This window comes from Capra hircus, chromosome 17 (assembly GCF_001704415.2).
Source record: "Capra hircus breed San Clemente chromosome 17, ASM170441v1, whole genome shotgun sequence".
Taxonomy (NCBI): domain Eukaryota; kingdom Metazoa; phylum Chordata; class Mammalia; order Artiodactyla; family Bovidae; genus Capra; species Capra hircus.
The window spans coordinates 1217328-1230207 of record NC_030824.1 but is presented as its reverse complement, the minus strand read 5'-3'; the positions used below and the strand labels follow the sequence as shown (position 1 = coordinate 1230207).

The 12880-nt window shown below is 53.8% G+C and overlaps 1 protein-coding gene across 1 annotated transcript; it reads right to left on the bottom strand.

Moving 5' to 3' along the window:
• Window positions 412-11067, bottom strand: PIK3IP1 (phosphoinositide-3-kinase interacting protein 1). The gene is made up of 6 exons (XM_018060956.1): window positions 10840-11067; window positions 9795-9911; window positions 9592-9711; window positions 8549-8743; window positions 8375-8453; window positions 412-1974 (listed from the first exon to the last, which is right to left on the bottom strand). The coding sequence occupies exons 1-6, from the start codon at window positions 10907-10909 to the stop codon at window positions 1770-1772; spliced, it is 786 nt and encodes a 261-aa protein (XP_017916445.1). The 5' UTR covers window positions 10910-11067; the 3' UTR covers window positions 412-1769.

The window sequence follows — 12880 nt, the reverse complement described above, 5'->3', positions numbered from 1 at the left end:
TCACCCTGCGGGGACCTCCCTCGGCCCAGAGCAGCTCCTGGGAGCCCATCAACCCCTGTACACCCATCCCTCCTCCAGCTGCTGCAGCAGCCCCATCCCCCAACCCTGTCTCCAGCCCATTCCTAACCTCTAAAGAATGCTAAGGGGGAGAGGGTCTGCAGTGACTGGCTGCCCTCTGCCATGCTGCACAGCCTCTTTCCTGCAGCTTTGACCCGAGAGGCTTTCCTGGTGACAACGCTTCAGTTACCAACCACCTGGCCGCTGCTCCTGGTGTGGACCAAAGGGAAGGACAGACAGCAGAGCTCACCCTGCATGTGTTGACAAGGTAATCAAACGCTTCCCAGCTTTTGAGGAGTGTCCTGACACCCCACAAGAACTTGGCAGTATGGATTTTTTTTATGTTGAGTCAAATGCAGAGCCATTTCCTGCACTTTTATTCGCAGGTGTCAGAATGAGGTATATAAAAACATGTACACAGAAATGCTTTCATAGAAAAGTAGAAACCGGTCATGGCTTCTGCATCATGACCAACAAGAGACCCCCCGAGGCCTAGGTCCCCTCAGCAGGTGACTTCTGGGAATAGCCTGCTGGAGACAGACAGCCCCACAAACCCGGCCTCTGTGAACAGTGGTGGCAGGGCTTTGGGAAGGAAGCTCTGTGGCCAGGTTAGCTCTGCTGAGACCCCCGAGTGTGCCATCACAGGCTCGAGGCTGACCGTGCCGGGAGCTTCCTCTTCGAACCTGAGCGTCACTCTCTTCGGACCCCTTCTGTCCAAAAGGCGTCAGGAGCCCTAAGGTCTCTTCCAATAGGTCTTCGATTGTTTCACAAGTTAGGGGTCGTGACCTTCACCCTGCTTCACCACAGGAAGGTGCTGGCCCTGAGGCCTTCCGTCACCTGCCTCCCGGCGGGTCTCCTGGTTAATCTCTGAGCAGCAGGTCACGAGGCCCCACCCACAGCGCTGTTCCTGTAGGTCAGCTGGCTGCTGTCTCAGCCCTGGGGATGCAGAGAGGCCACTGTGCACCCTGAGAGGAGGCCGTCGGGGGTGCCCCGGGCCCGCTCAGGCCCTGGGGGCTGAGGCAGCTGCGAATCCCTCACTCTGCTCCTCAGTGGAATGTTCAGTGCCATTCTTCCCTTCCTCTCCTTTCAGAACAGGAGGAGCCCTGGGGCCCTGGGCCCGGCCTACAGTCCTCAAGGCACATCACTGCCAGCAGCCTCTGCCTAGATCCTATGCTCAACCCACAGTGCTGACTTTCATACAGACTCGTTTCCATTTCCCAGAAATGGTGAGGAGGGGACTGCGTCCTAAATACTGAAAAAACTAAATACATTTTTTAAACACTGCCTCTTGACCTACGTGACCAGAACTGTGAATAACAGCGCGTGCCCCTCAGACCCACAGCGAGCACGTGGGGAGGCTGAGGCTGAGGCCACCTTGCACAATGAAGCACAGGGGAGCTGGGGGAGCCCCCTGTCCGTCCCTGGTTTGGTTCCGGGGCACAGGAAGCCCCTGTCACAGCGCTGCTGCGGGGGCTGTTGCTGTCCCCATCCGTGGGAAAAACCCTGCTCCACGGTATGGAGAGCGAGCCTTGCAGGACACTGCCCAGCCTCGCTCTCAGCCCACAGGGCCGCCTGTTCCTGTCTTCGGGTTCAAACAGAAAAAGGGGGGGTTTCAACCACAATAGAAAGTGTAGCTCCTCCCAGCTGTAGGGGCGGGGGTAGGTGGTCCCGCACCAGTCTCTGCAATGGGCTCCTGCCCATCGTGGGGGGGCTCAGGCGCCTGGAGTGCCTGCCTGGCCCATGAGGGGGGCACTGCCCTCCTGAAGGTCGACTGGAGTCTGGCTGGCGTGGACCACCACGGTCTTTTCATCCATGATCTCGCAGGTGGGGTTGGTGAAGGCAGACAAGGGCAGGGTGACCCGCTGCAGCTCCCGCTCACACGCTTTCTGCTCGTGCTGGGCTTTCAGGTCCTTGCCCCTGGCAGGAGAAGAGGGAAGAGTCGGGCTGTGCCTCCCGCACAGCCTGCTCGCAGGCCAGCACCCTGAAGCGTGGCAGGGGCTGGCTGCAGTCACAGCCAAGCAGGGCTGTTCTTCCAGACTGCCTTAACTCAGCAAGGAGCTCCTAAACCTTGTCTGTGAGATGGGGGTGACAGGAGCACGACCCTCCCTCAGCTGCAGTGGGGCTCCCTGAGGATGGTGGGGACGAAAGAGACCATTAAAGCAAAACGAGGCACCACAGGACCCACCCAGAAAAACCCTCAGCCCTCACCCATAAAGCTGTCCAGAAAACTGACCTGACCATCCTGTTCTGAGACGCCTCATCCAAAAGTCTCAGAAGGTGTGAGCTCTGGCTGGAAATGAGGACCATCCCCTCCCCGGAAGGTGTGAGCCCTGGCTACAAAGAGGGACCATCCCCTCCGAGTGCAGTGGGCAAGGAGCCTCTGCGGGCTGCTCGGGTCGACGGGAAACGAGGACACAACCATGGGACCCCTGAGTGTTCACAGGCCTTCTGGTACTCCGTGACCCAATCAGGCTGAGGTGTTACCCCATTTTATTGACATGAAGTGCTCCATGCTGAGGGCTTGACGTGCGCCTCACTTCATTCTGAATCCTAACAATTAGGTGTTATCGTTCATTTTATAGATGAGGAAGTAAGTCCAAAGAAGCTGAACTCTCCAAATGGCACGGTGGGCTCGAGCCCAAGTCTGTTGGACTCTGGCTGATGCTCAAGAGAAGTTCTGACCTCATCAGGGTCACCCCCCCCACAAAAAGGATAGGGCAGGGCCTCACCCACCCAGTCTTCCGACTGCATGTCCCGTCCGCTCCACTGGACCAGCCACACCCACTGCAAGCCAAAGGGTGTGGTGTGCGCCTGGCACACTGCACGCCAGAACCCAGGTCAGCATCCTCTTAACACAGCAATCAGACACGGCTCAGCCGTCAGAGGAAATCTTCCCGGAAGGAGCCCATCCCGAAGAGGCCCTGAAGCAAGCAGCTGATGGATGACCTGGTGCGGCAAACAGGCCTGCCTCAGAGTCCCCAGGGAGACAGCTGAGAGCAGACAGATGACACAGCGATCACCCAGGGAGGTGCAAGGACAAAGGTTTCCAGAGTCACGGACGCTGAGGACACAGGCACTGGAGGGGAAAGAGCAGGTGCCTCCTAATTGTCTTTAAATCAACCAGTTCTCCGCCCCGGACCAGCCCATCCTGGGCTGTGTGACACTCGGCCTTGGGGAGCCTTGGTTTCATCATCTCTGAACTGGGAATGATACCTGACTCCAAATATGATGATGAAAATGGAGTCACTCAGTTCTGTCTGAATCTTTGCGACCCCATGGACTGTAGCCTACCAGGCTCCTCCGTCCATTGGATTTTCCAGGCAAGACTACTGGATGGGAAAGCATTTCGAAAACCATGGGACTGCTAAAAAGCTCACAGAGGGCTGTTGCGATTTGCCCTGAAGGTGATGTGACTCACCAGGCAACGTTATCTTAATCTGGGTTCCCACGGGAACTCTCCTACTGGACAGCCAGAGTGAGTGTTGTTTATGTGACCCCGACCCCTGCCCTCCGCTCTAGGCCTTAAGCTTCATCATCCTGTAAAACAGGGAGCCGGACTTGAGAACCTTTAGGACCCCTAACATCCTGTGAGATCCTGAGCATGACGTGTGCCCCGCGCACCCCTGCTCCTCACTGTTGGGTCACAGGTGGCACACCTGTGCACTCATGCCCCCGACTCGCCCTGGGTGGCCAAGTCTCTGCGTGTAAGCCTGCAGCTCCTGCCCGTCCTCATCGGGCTCTGCACTGGACACCCCGAGCCACAGCAGAGGAGCTCTCCGAGCCCCTGGAGGGCTGAGGAGGGCCACGCGGACACGGCTGCCTGGAGCAAGTGCACCCCAACTCACGGCCCGAGATTCGCTCTGCCCCTGGGCACTTCTCAGTCACAGCTACTGCCACCTAGAAGAAAACACCTCTGCCTCTGGCATACAACAGAAAACTACAGTCTGCCCATGTCAGGAGAAACTTGGAAAGCCTGGATTTAATTCTATTAAGGAAGAGTCCCTTGGACTGCAAGGAGATCAAAACAGTCAATCATAAAGGAAATCAACCCTGAATATTCATTGGAAGGACTGATGCTGAAGCCCCAATACTGTGGCCACCTGATGCAAAGAGCCGACTCGTTGGGAAAACCCAACGCTGGGAAAGATTGAGGGCAGGAGGAGAAGGGGGCGACAGAAGATGAGATGGTTGGATGGCATCACTGACTCAATGGACATCAGTTTGAGCAAGCTCCGGGAGATAGTGAAGGACAGGGAGGCCTGGTGTGCTGCAGTCCACGGGGTCGCAAAGACACACAACCGAGCGACTGAACAGCAAGGGAGCCCACAAACAAGCCAGCAGAGAACCAAAGGCCATCTACAAAAGCAGCAGAGTACGTGCCCAGAGCCCTGAGCCAAGGCCTGAATTTCCTTTTGCTGAAGGAAGAAGGAAAGCAGGGACTCCTGCTTCCCAAGGAACCACTAAGGTGCCAGGAAGTGGCCTTCCCACCTTCCACCCTGAGAAGGGCCACCTGTGCACCGGCTGGATGCCACACCCTTTACACATGCATCATCTTTGTCTCATTTCCACCCAGCACTGCGTGTCATCCACATTTTATAGCCGAAGAAGCTGAGGCTTGCCTCAGCTGCCTCCTTTTCCAAGCATCTGGCTGTGGTCCGCCAGGCTGTTGATAATGGTGAGGCTGCGTCACACACAAGTCTTGAGGGGGGGTAAAAATCAATGTGGATAATGGGGCAGAGCTGGGCTTGAAGCTCAGCCAAGGGTAAATGCAAGGAGCAAGTGCCGGGACAAGTCCGGATGGCAGCCTCTTCCATTTAGAAGCCTCAAAACACACTCAGCCCCGCATGCCTCCTGCTAATGGCGCCTGTGAGTCCGAGAGGTGCCACGGCAGCCCCCAGCTCCTTCTGGGGTCTCAGAAAGGCCACCAGCATGGCTGCACTGACCCTGAGGCAGCTCAGCCCCTTCTCACCACCTATAAGGACATCCAGGCTGTTGTCTGACAGCCAAGATAGAACAAAAGACTCATTCACTAACTCAGTTCCTCTCCTGGGCGGGCGGAGGCGATGTTGACTGACAGTTTTCCCCTTGCCTTTTTATCAGAGCCAGAGCACAGACACTGCGCTCGGGGCAGGGAGCTGCAGGCTGGCCACCTGAACCAGACAACCAGGACAGGGGCCCATCAGGCTGAGCCCTTGCCCGCTCCCACCTGCCTCCCTTCCTCCCGAGAGGAAGCCTGGTGCCTGCCCGCCCCTCCTGGCCAGGGGAAAACTCCCTCCCGTTAGCCTCCTGGCCCTTGGAAGGGTTCAGATTCAGAGCTTTCAGGAATTCTATCCTGACTGCTCCAGGGTCAGGCCTGGTGGCCGGGCCGGCCAGAAAGCAGGAGTGCACAGAGCTGCTGTCTGTATCTGACATCCTCTTGCTGGGTGATAGAGGCACCCAGGACCTCCTTCAGGCAACACAGGCTGCCTCAAATTATTACGTACGTAACTCTGAGCACTGTTCTCGTCCCCGTCAGAAGTGGCGCTGTGCCACACTGCTGCTCAGGACAAGTTCCTCACGGCAGCCAAGGTCAGGAACACCAGCTGTCTACCCAGACTACACTCATTTGATCGTCACAACAAACCTATGCGGCATCTACTAGGATCTCTGTTTCAGGGACAGGACAGCAGAAGTGGAGAGGCTCCATCATTTATTCACACAGAGGGTGGATTTGGGATCTGAACCTAGTACTGCCTGTCTTTAGGAAGTGTTAGAGCTGGGCAGATCATCGCTGACCTGCCCCCATGCTATTTTACACCTGAGGGAAGCAGAGAAGGCAAATGACTTGTCCAGTGCCACACTCAGAACTGCTCACAGTTCCAGAACCTGGCTCTTTTGACTTCTAAGCCCAGCTGTTATAGTTTGAAAGTTTCTGTTTTATTTTGAAAGGTTCTGGGCATGTTCACTCAGTCGGGTCTAACTCTATTGCAGTCCCAAGACTACAGCCTGCCAGGCTCCTCAGTCCATGGGATTTCCCAGGCAAGAATACTTTGCCATTTCCTCCTCCAGGGGATCTTCCCAACCCAGAGATTAAACTTGGATCTCTTGCATTGGCAGGAGGATTCTTTACCATTGAGCCACCGGGAAGCCCGTACTGTCTTATGCAATCCAAAGCAAATTGGCACGAAGCTCCTGAGCCTTGCTGGACTTTAGGGAGACACTGGCAATCCTTACTGGCCATGTAGCTTGGACACACTGCTGAACTCCTCTCGGTCTCAGCTCCTCACTGTGAAATGGTGTAAAAGTGGTCCTTCTAGTGTGGTCCTGCAGCTTTGGTGCTATCGTCAGGGAAGGACACTCAAATGGGTCTTATTAAGAAAGTATAGGTGGCTATGGTGGTTATTTAACCTGACTGGTGTTAGTCCAGGGTAACCTGGGGTGGGCATGGGTGTGCATGGAGAGGGGACACAGCTCTACGGAACAGATGAGACAGGAGGTGCAGAGAAGTGGAAGGACCTGCGCTCCACGGCACTTCCAGGACACTGTCCTGTGACTCTGGGGAGAGAGTGGGGCTGAGCGCTTGCCTCCAGCCCACAAGCCGTTTCCTGTTGCACAGGCTGTGCTCGGGGCGTTTTTGCTGAGGAAAGGGGTGGTCCGGTGGTTAGGAGTCTGGTGACTCGGTGCCTCGCCCTGAGATTACAGGAAAGTAAATATAGGCTCTCGGGGCGCTCCTGTGACAGCCTAGAGGAGCAGATCTAGAAGCAAAAGGCGTGGCTTCCTCCTCTGGCCTGAGAACTGAGCTCACGATTAAGGACATTTAGCAGTCAGTTCAAGCACCTGGAGGCCTGGACACTGTCACAAGCTGAAGGCAAGCCCAGTGCTATCCAGTGGCTGAGGAGGAAATATTTCAACATCTAGACTCAGCCAACACGGTTTGGGTCTGAGCTGCGAACTGTAACCAGGGCCTTCCCATCATTCCCCTTAACTCCCTGAAATGACAAACAGGTGCTCCTGAACCTGCCCCATCCACTGTCGTGCTGAGGGCAGCGACCTTATGCTAGGGGACAGGAGACCCTCAGGTCAACACTTCCCCTCTCTGAACCTGCGCTTCCTGAATCACAGAAGATCAGAGACGCGATGGAGCCTGGAGAGCACAAGCGCAGTGTGCCCACATTTTACAGAAAAGAGAAACAGCTATGGTTTCCTGACCTCTTTCTCTGGGCCAGGCAGTCAAGCGTCTCAGCGACAGCCGTGCCCTGGAGTGGAAAACAGAACCACCCTGCCCAAAGTCACGCAGATTGCTAGTCAGTGGCAGGACTGAGACTTAGCTCCACCGAAGGCTAAGTGTGTGACCTCAAAGAAGTCTCAGTTTCCTTATCTGTAAATATAATTGGCTTTATCGGGGGTGATTGTGAGGACTGAGTTAAAGTACACGTATCATTTGAAGCAGTACCTGGCCTTCAGAAATACTGCTACTATTACTGTTATTATTCTTACCAATATGTCCCCTTTTCCATCTATAAAACAAGGCTGACTGCATCACTCTAGAGGCAACTTGATTTTATTTAATACTGGATAACCCGCTGGGGCTGTGGTCCTCACCACTGGAAAACGCAGGCCACCACATCACTTCCCTTATAGGAAGCCTTCCCAGACTACAGAAAAGAAATATCACAGATACTCCGGAATGGAAGTCAAATCCCCTGATTTTTGCCCAGCATTTTGCAAATAATCTTCCCAGAGTCAACCAGTGCTGGAAAAATGGGCACAACTCGATTATCATCACGCACTTCAACTCACTTCTTTCCTCCTGTCCTAGAAGAGATCCCACTGCTCACAGCTCAGGATATTCAAGCCCCAACTGCAAAAGCAGTGGCTGGGAACCTTTTCTAGGAGCAGAATTTTATAACTCACAGAAAGAATTCAATCTCCCAGTCCCCACGATGAGAGCCCAGCCTCATTTCTGAAAGGCCACCCACTTCCACAGCAGACATGCTTCCACACCCGACAACAGGGAATGTCAGTGTCAAGAGAGCTGGATGTGACTCCAGCCACTCCCGGACAGTATAACCTTGAGCGGGTTACTTCACCCTTCTGATGAAGGCCGCCTCACCTGTACAACGGGGAGTAAGAATCCCTACCTCATCAGGCTTTCTGGGTGATGAGTAAAGGCACCAAAGAAGAGGGTTTGTCCAAGGCCACCTGGTGAAAACTAGAACCAAGTCTCTGCATCCAAGACCTCACTTCCTTTATAGGTAAGAATGCCACAAAGGAGTCTGGTTTGACTTTGTATACCTTTCTCTCCTCTCTCACCAAGCCCAGAAAAGAAGCTACTGACCTCTTGTAGGTGTAGCCAAGGACGATTCCAGCTCCAATGATAATGATGATCACCATCATGGTGATGCCCAGCACGTAGCCTGCCAAGGACAGGACACAAGGTCCCATTAGCTCCACCCCAGATAATCAGATATTTCTCCTTGAATTCCACAAGGACAGAGGCAGGCAGTCATACCCAGGGTTCCCAGGTCCTTCTTCTCCTTGGAGTTCACCCGCACCCGTTGACTGATCCCAATCACTGGCTGCACAGCTGCAGCCTCGCTCCGGGCAGGCAGGGCGTTGGCAGGAGCAAACACCTCATCTCCTCCTGGCACTTCAGCAGCCTCCTCAGTTTCTGTCGTGGAGGTTGGCAGGCCCTGGGAAGTGGTATCTGGAGGTGAAGTGGGAAAACAGCTCTCATCAGAGAGTGGCCTGAGTTTGGGGGAAGCTGAGTGGGCCCATCTTAGAATGCACTGTACACACTGAAATCAAGACCCAGGGGCAAGATCTGGCCTAAAGGCTGCACCACAGCTGGAACAAGACAAAGAAGGCTGTGAGAAAGGGCCTCACCTGCCTCCCATGTATTCATATTCTCAAATTCTTGCCGTCTTCCAAGGCCCAGCTCAGCTCACCTCTATGCCAAGAGGCAATGCGTGACTCCTCTAAACAGCTCGCATTTGCTGAGCCCACACTTTATGCCAATCCCTATGTTACATGCTTACATATCCCATTTAAACCTAGAGAATCGTCCTTGCTGCCCTGGGAGCCACTCTGGTGTCCAAGAAACTTGGATTCAAATCTGGACCCTGCCACTGCCTTTGGTAAGTCGCTGAACTTCTCTTTAATCTTAGATCCCGCAAACTGGGTGGAGCGGGGCTGTGAAAGAGTGCCTAGCACACAGCAGACACTATACCAACCGGCTCCTAAACCGAGGGGCGAGCTAAGGGCGTGGACCAACGACACTTTTCCGGGGCTCCCCCAGCGGCGATCTGGCGCCGAGCTCGGTCGAGGGGCGGGGCCTAGCTGCCCACGGTTGTTTACTAGGCGCTCGCGGAGAATGAGCTCATTCCGGGCGGCGGCGCCGGCCAATGAGCTTCGGGTCTCGCGGCCTGGAGACAGCCCTGGCCAATCGGACAGCGCGGGGCGGGGAGGGGCCGGCCGGCGTCGCGCGGCCGCACGTGCGCGGCGGGTGCTGCGACAGCTCCGGGAAGCCCTGGGCGCGGGGTCTGGGGCGGGTACCTGGGCAGCGCAGGTCCTCGCAAGGTCGCTTCTCGGGAGCTCCAGCCTCGCCGCTGACGTAGCACCAGGGCCCGCGCGGGTCCTGGTCCGGGTTCCGGCAGTAGCTGTGGTTGCCGGCGCCTGAGACGGGAGAGAAGGCACCATAGGCCGGGGTTGGGACACTGCCTCCGCCCGCTCTCCCGCCGCCCGGGACGGGCACTCACCCGACTCTGGGGCAAATGCCAGGCCGCTCTGCGCGTCCAGCCAGTTGAGGCAGCGGTGGCCCGGCGCGGCGGAGGGCTGATCCGCCCGGTACAGGTGGCCGTTATCCCAGAAGCAGCCTATGAGGAAGAGGAGCCCCCGACAGAACACTGAGTGGCGGGCAGGGGAGCCCGGGCCCACCCATGCTGGGAGACCCTGCCCTCAGGTGGAAAACCCCGCCTGCCTCGCTGGGCTGTTGTGAGGCCGGAAAGAGAAGGGAGGGCGGGCGAGTGAAGAGCCCCCAGCCGGTGTCGGGCCCCCTCTGCTCAGTGTTGGCTTTTTTCTTTTCTTTTTTTAAGCCGAAAAGCACTGCACAAGTGCAAGGGGTTGTTGCTCGGGAGCTTGTGACCACTTTGGAGGAAGGTGCAGGGGAGCCCTGGGTTCAGGACCGTCTGTGGAGACGGTGGGAATTTTGGATCAGGGGGTGGCAGGACCCCAAATCCATCCCTGTGTTGTCATTCTGTGTTATGTAAACTCTGGGGTTCTAGTCTCCATGGATGTGGAACTTCCACAGGCAGCATTCCCTCCCAAGAGAATCCTACAAAGGCCTTTATATCCAGTCAGGCAAAAGAGAACCTCAAATGGAGGGAACCTGCCTAATTGCTGCCTGGATATGACTCCAAATTCCCACTCCCCTCAGCAGGAGGGCCTCAGGAAGGGGCTGAGTAAGGAGAGCAAGCGCTCTAGAGACACCCGATAAAGCCCCCCGAAAAGAACAGGACTTAGGAGTGGGGGAGGTGAACTCCCAAGTTCCATCCACTCATGAGCCACCGGCAAGAAAACGAAAAGAGAAAGCGATTATTTGCCTTTGTTCTTAATGGCAAAGATGGAGCTGCAAGCTCCAGGCAGGGAAAGGAGAAAGAAAAAAACAAAACCAACAAAGCTTTCACGGGACAACAGGAAGCTGCCTCAAGCTCCGTTTCCTGTCTTCGTCCTGCTTGGAAAATAGGAAGCATCACCCTTTCTGCTTCATTAAGTTGCTGCAGAAAGGAAAGATTGTAATCTCACCTCCAGATCCATAGGCTTCTGCCAGGAGCATGTTGCTGACGAGGATTGTTCGCACCCAGGCCAACAGCATCCTCACCTCCTTCCTCCTGCAGGTGACTGACCAACCAGAGTCCAGCCGGGTCCCCCTAGGCGGCGGCTCTGCCTCCCGTTCCCAGCCTTGCAGTCAGACCTGCTCTTGTTATGTGCTTCTGGTAAACAGCCTCTCTTTAGAACTGGGAGCTTCCAGCAAGCTTGCTGCAGCGAGGTGGTTTTTTTTTATTTTTCCGGCTGAAAGGCGCCCCCTGGGTCCTAAGCCTCCTATGCCATGCTCATCACTCTGCCCTGAGTCAAGAGAGGAACTCAGCCAAGCGGAGAGAGGCAGAAAAGTTCAGGCTGTGCTTAGCAGTGGTTCAGCTTGAGATGTGCACTGCCTGCATACCGGGGCCTTTCATCTCTTCTGTTTACATTTGTGTGAGTACATAAAGAATAATTTTGTCAAGAGGCATCTCTGGGGGTTGGGGGCTCAGGGAGTTTGGAATTACAGTCAGTAAGTAAGGCAGAACCACTTAGGGAGAACATGTTAGCTACACAGCTTGGAGGAACTCGAGACTGGATGGGACACAGATAAGAGAATCCAGGTGGGAGCAGCTCTTTAAACCCATTCTTGAAAAAAAGAAAAGGGCCTTGTGGTTTATACATGTTTATAAACACTGATTCTCTCTTTTTTAAAAAACAATGTAACTTTGCCAGTCATATCAGTCACATTCCTTTGCTTCTCTTCGGGGCTTGGGAGCGTCATATATAGCAGGAGCCCACTAGGGGTCTCTTTAGTTGGAAACACATGTCCTGAAGACATTGGGACATTTGCTCAGCTGTGTTTAATAGCCTGGCCTTTCTACCAGCCATGAATTCATATAGAGGAAGTTAAGGAAAGTGGTTGCCCTTTCCCCACCCCCACCCTGTGGGAAATCCATCTGCAGCGATTTATATGCATTATTAAATGTCACCACATCCATACGCCTGAGACCTTTTGGAGTTAGGCAACACGGCCCTCTTCCTGTCTGGCTGGCAGCGCCTGTTCCCAGGCAGCCTCAATAAACTGAGGGATGGAGCAGAGGGATTCGCCAAGACTACCTTGTGACTCAGGCGAGTCTCAAAATAGAAATGGGAGACGGTTTCCATCTGAGGGCTTGCATCTTGCAGGCAGTAATTTAGGGAGGAGGGGAACAAAAAACTTCACTACATAAGTTTCAAAAGTTTTCTCAGGGAAAGAAGCTAATGTTAAGCCAACTAATGTGAGGTGAATTTGAATTCACTACACTCAGATTCAGATGCAGAAAGGGCAGAGAGATGGGTTGAATTGAAAGAGAGATGAAATGAATTGACTCTTTGTAGAAGTTTGGTGACAGTGGGTTCCGTCCATCCATCAAATAAGACACATTGCTTTGTTTTTGCAATTGCTCTCCCATCTCTATACAAGCTTCTGGTCCTCTGACTCCTGACTTGGTGTCCACTGGGAATAACAGACATAAATACACAGATATGCCAAATTTTTATACTTTAATAATTCTGACATATTCAGGGGTCTTTTTAAACACTTTTAATTTTACAAAAATTTTAAGAACCTCCTATAAGTACATGTTAGATAAGGTTCTGTATACTGAAATACCGAGAAGATATCTGTGAACAAAATATTTGAAATATCTACCTTCATGGAGCTTATATTCTAGATTAAAAAGAAATGACAAATCTGTAAAAATGTCAGGTGGTCTCAAGTGTTATAAAAAAAGTGAAACTGGATAAGAGGGGGAGAGTAAGGAGGTGGTACCTCACTTGCTAAAGAAAGCTTACACTGTTTTCAAGGAGGATATTTTTACAGGGAAAAGACTGAAGGGGAAGTTCTTTGCGCAGTTTTCCTTGTGAGTCCTAAGTACTCTTACACCACTGCAAGAGATGTATGATACATATTTTATTTCATTACATAAACTGTATCAGCTTGGGAAAATGAGGATGCAGTTCTGATTTCAGAGTAGCAGGAGATTCTTTTGGATCGATCCCTCAG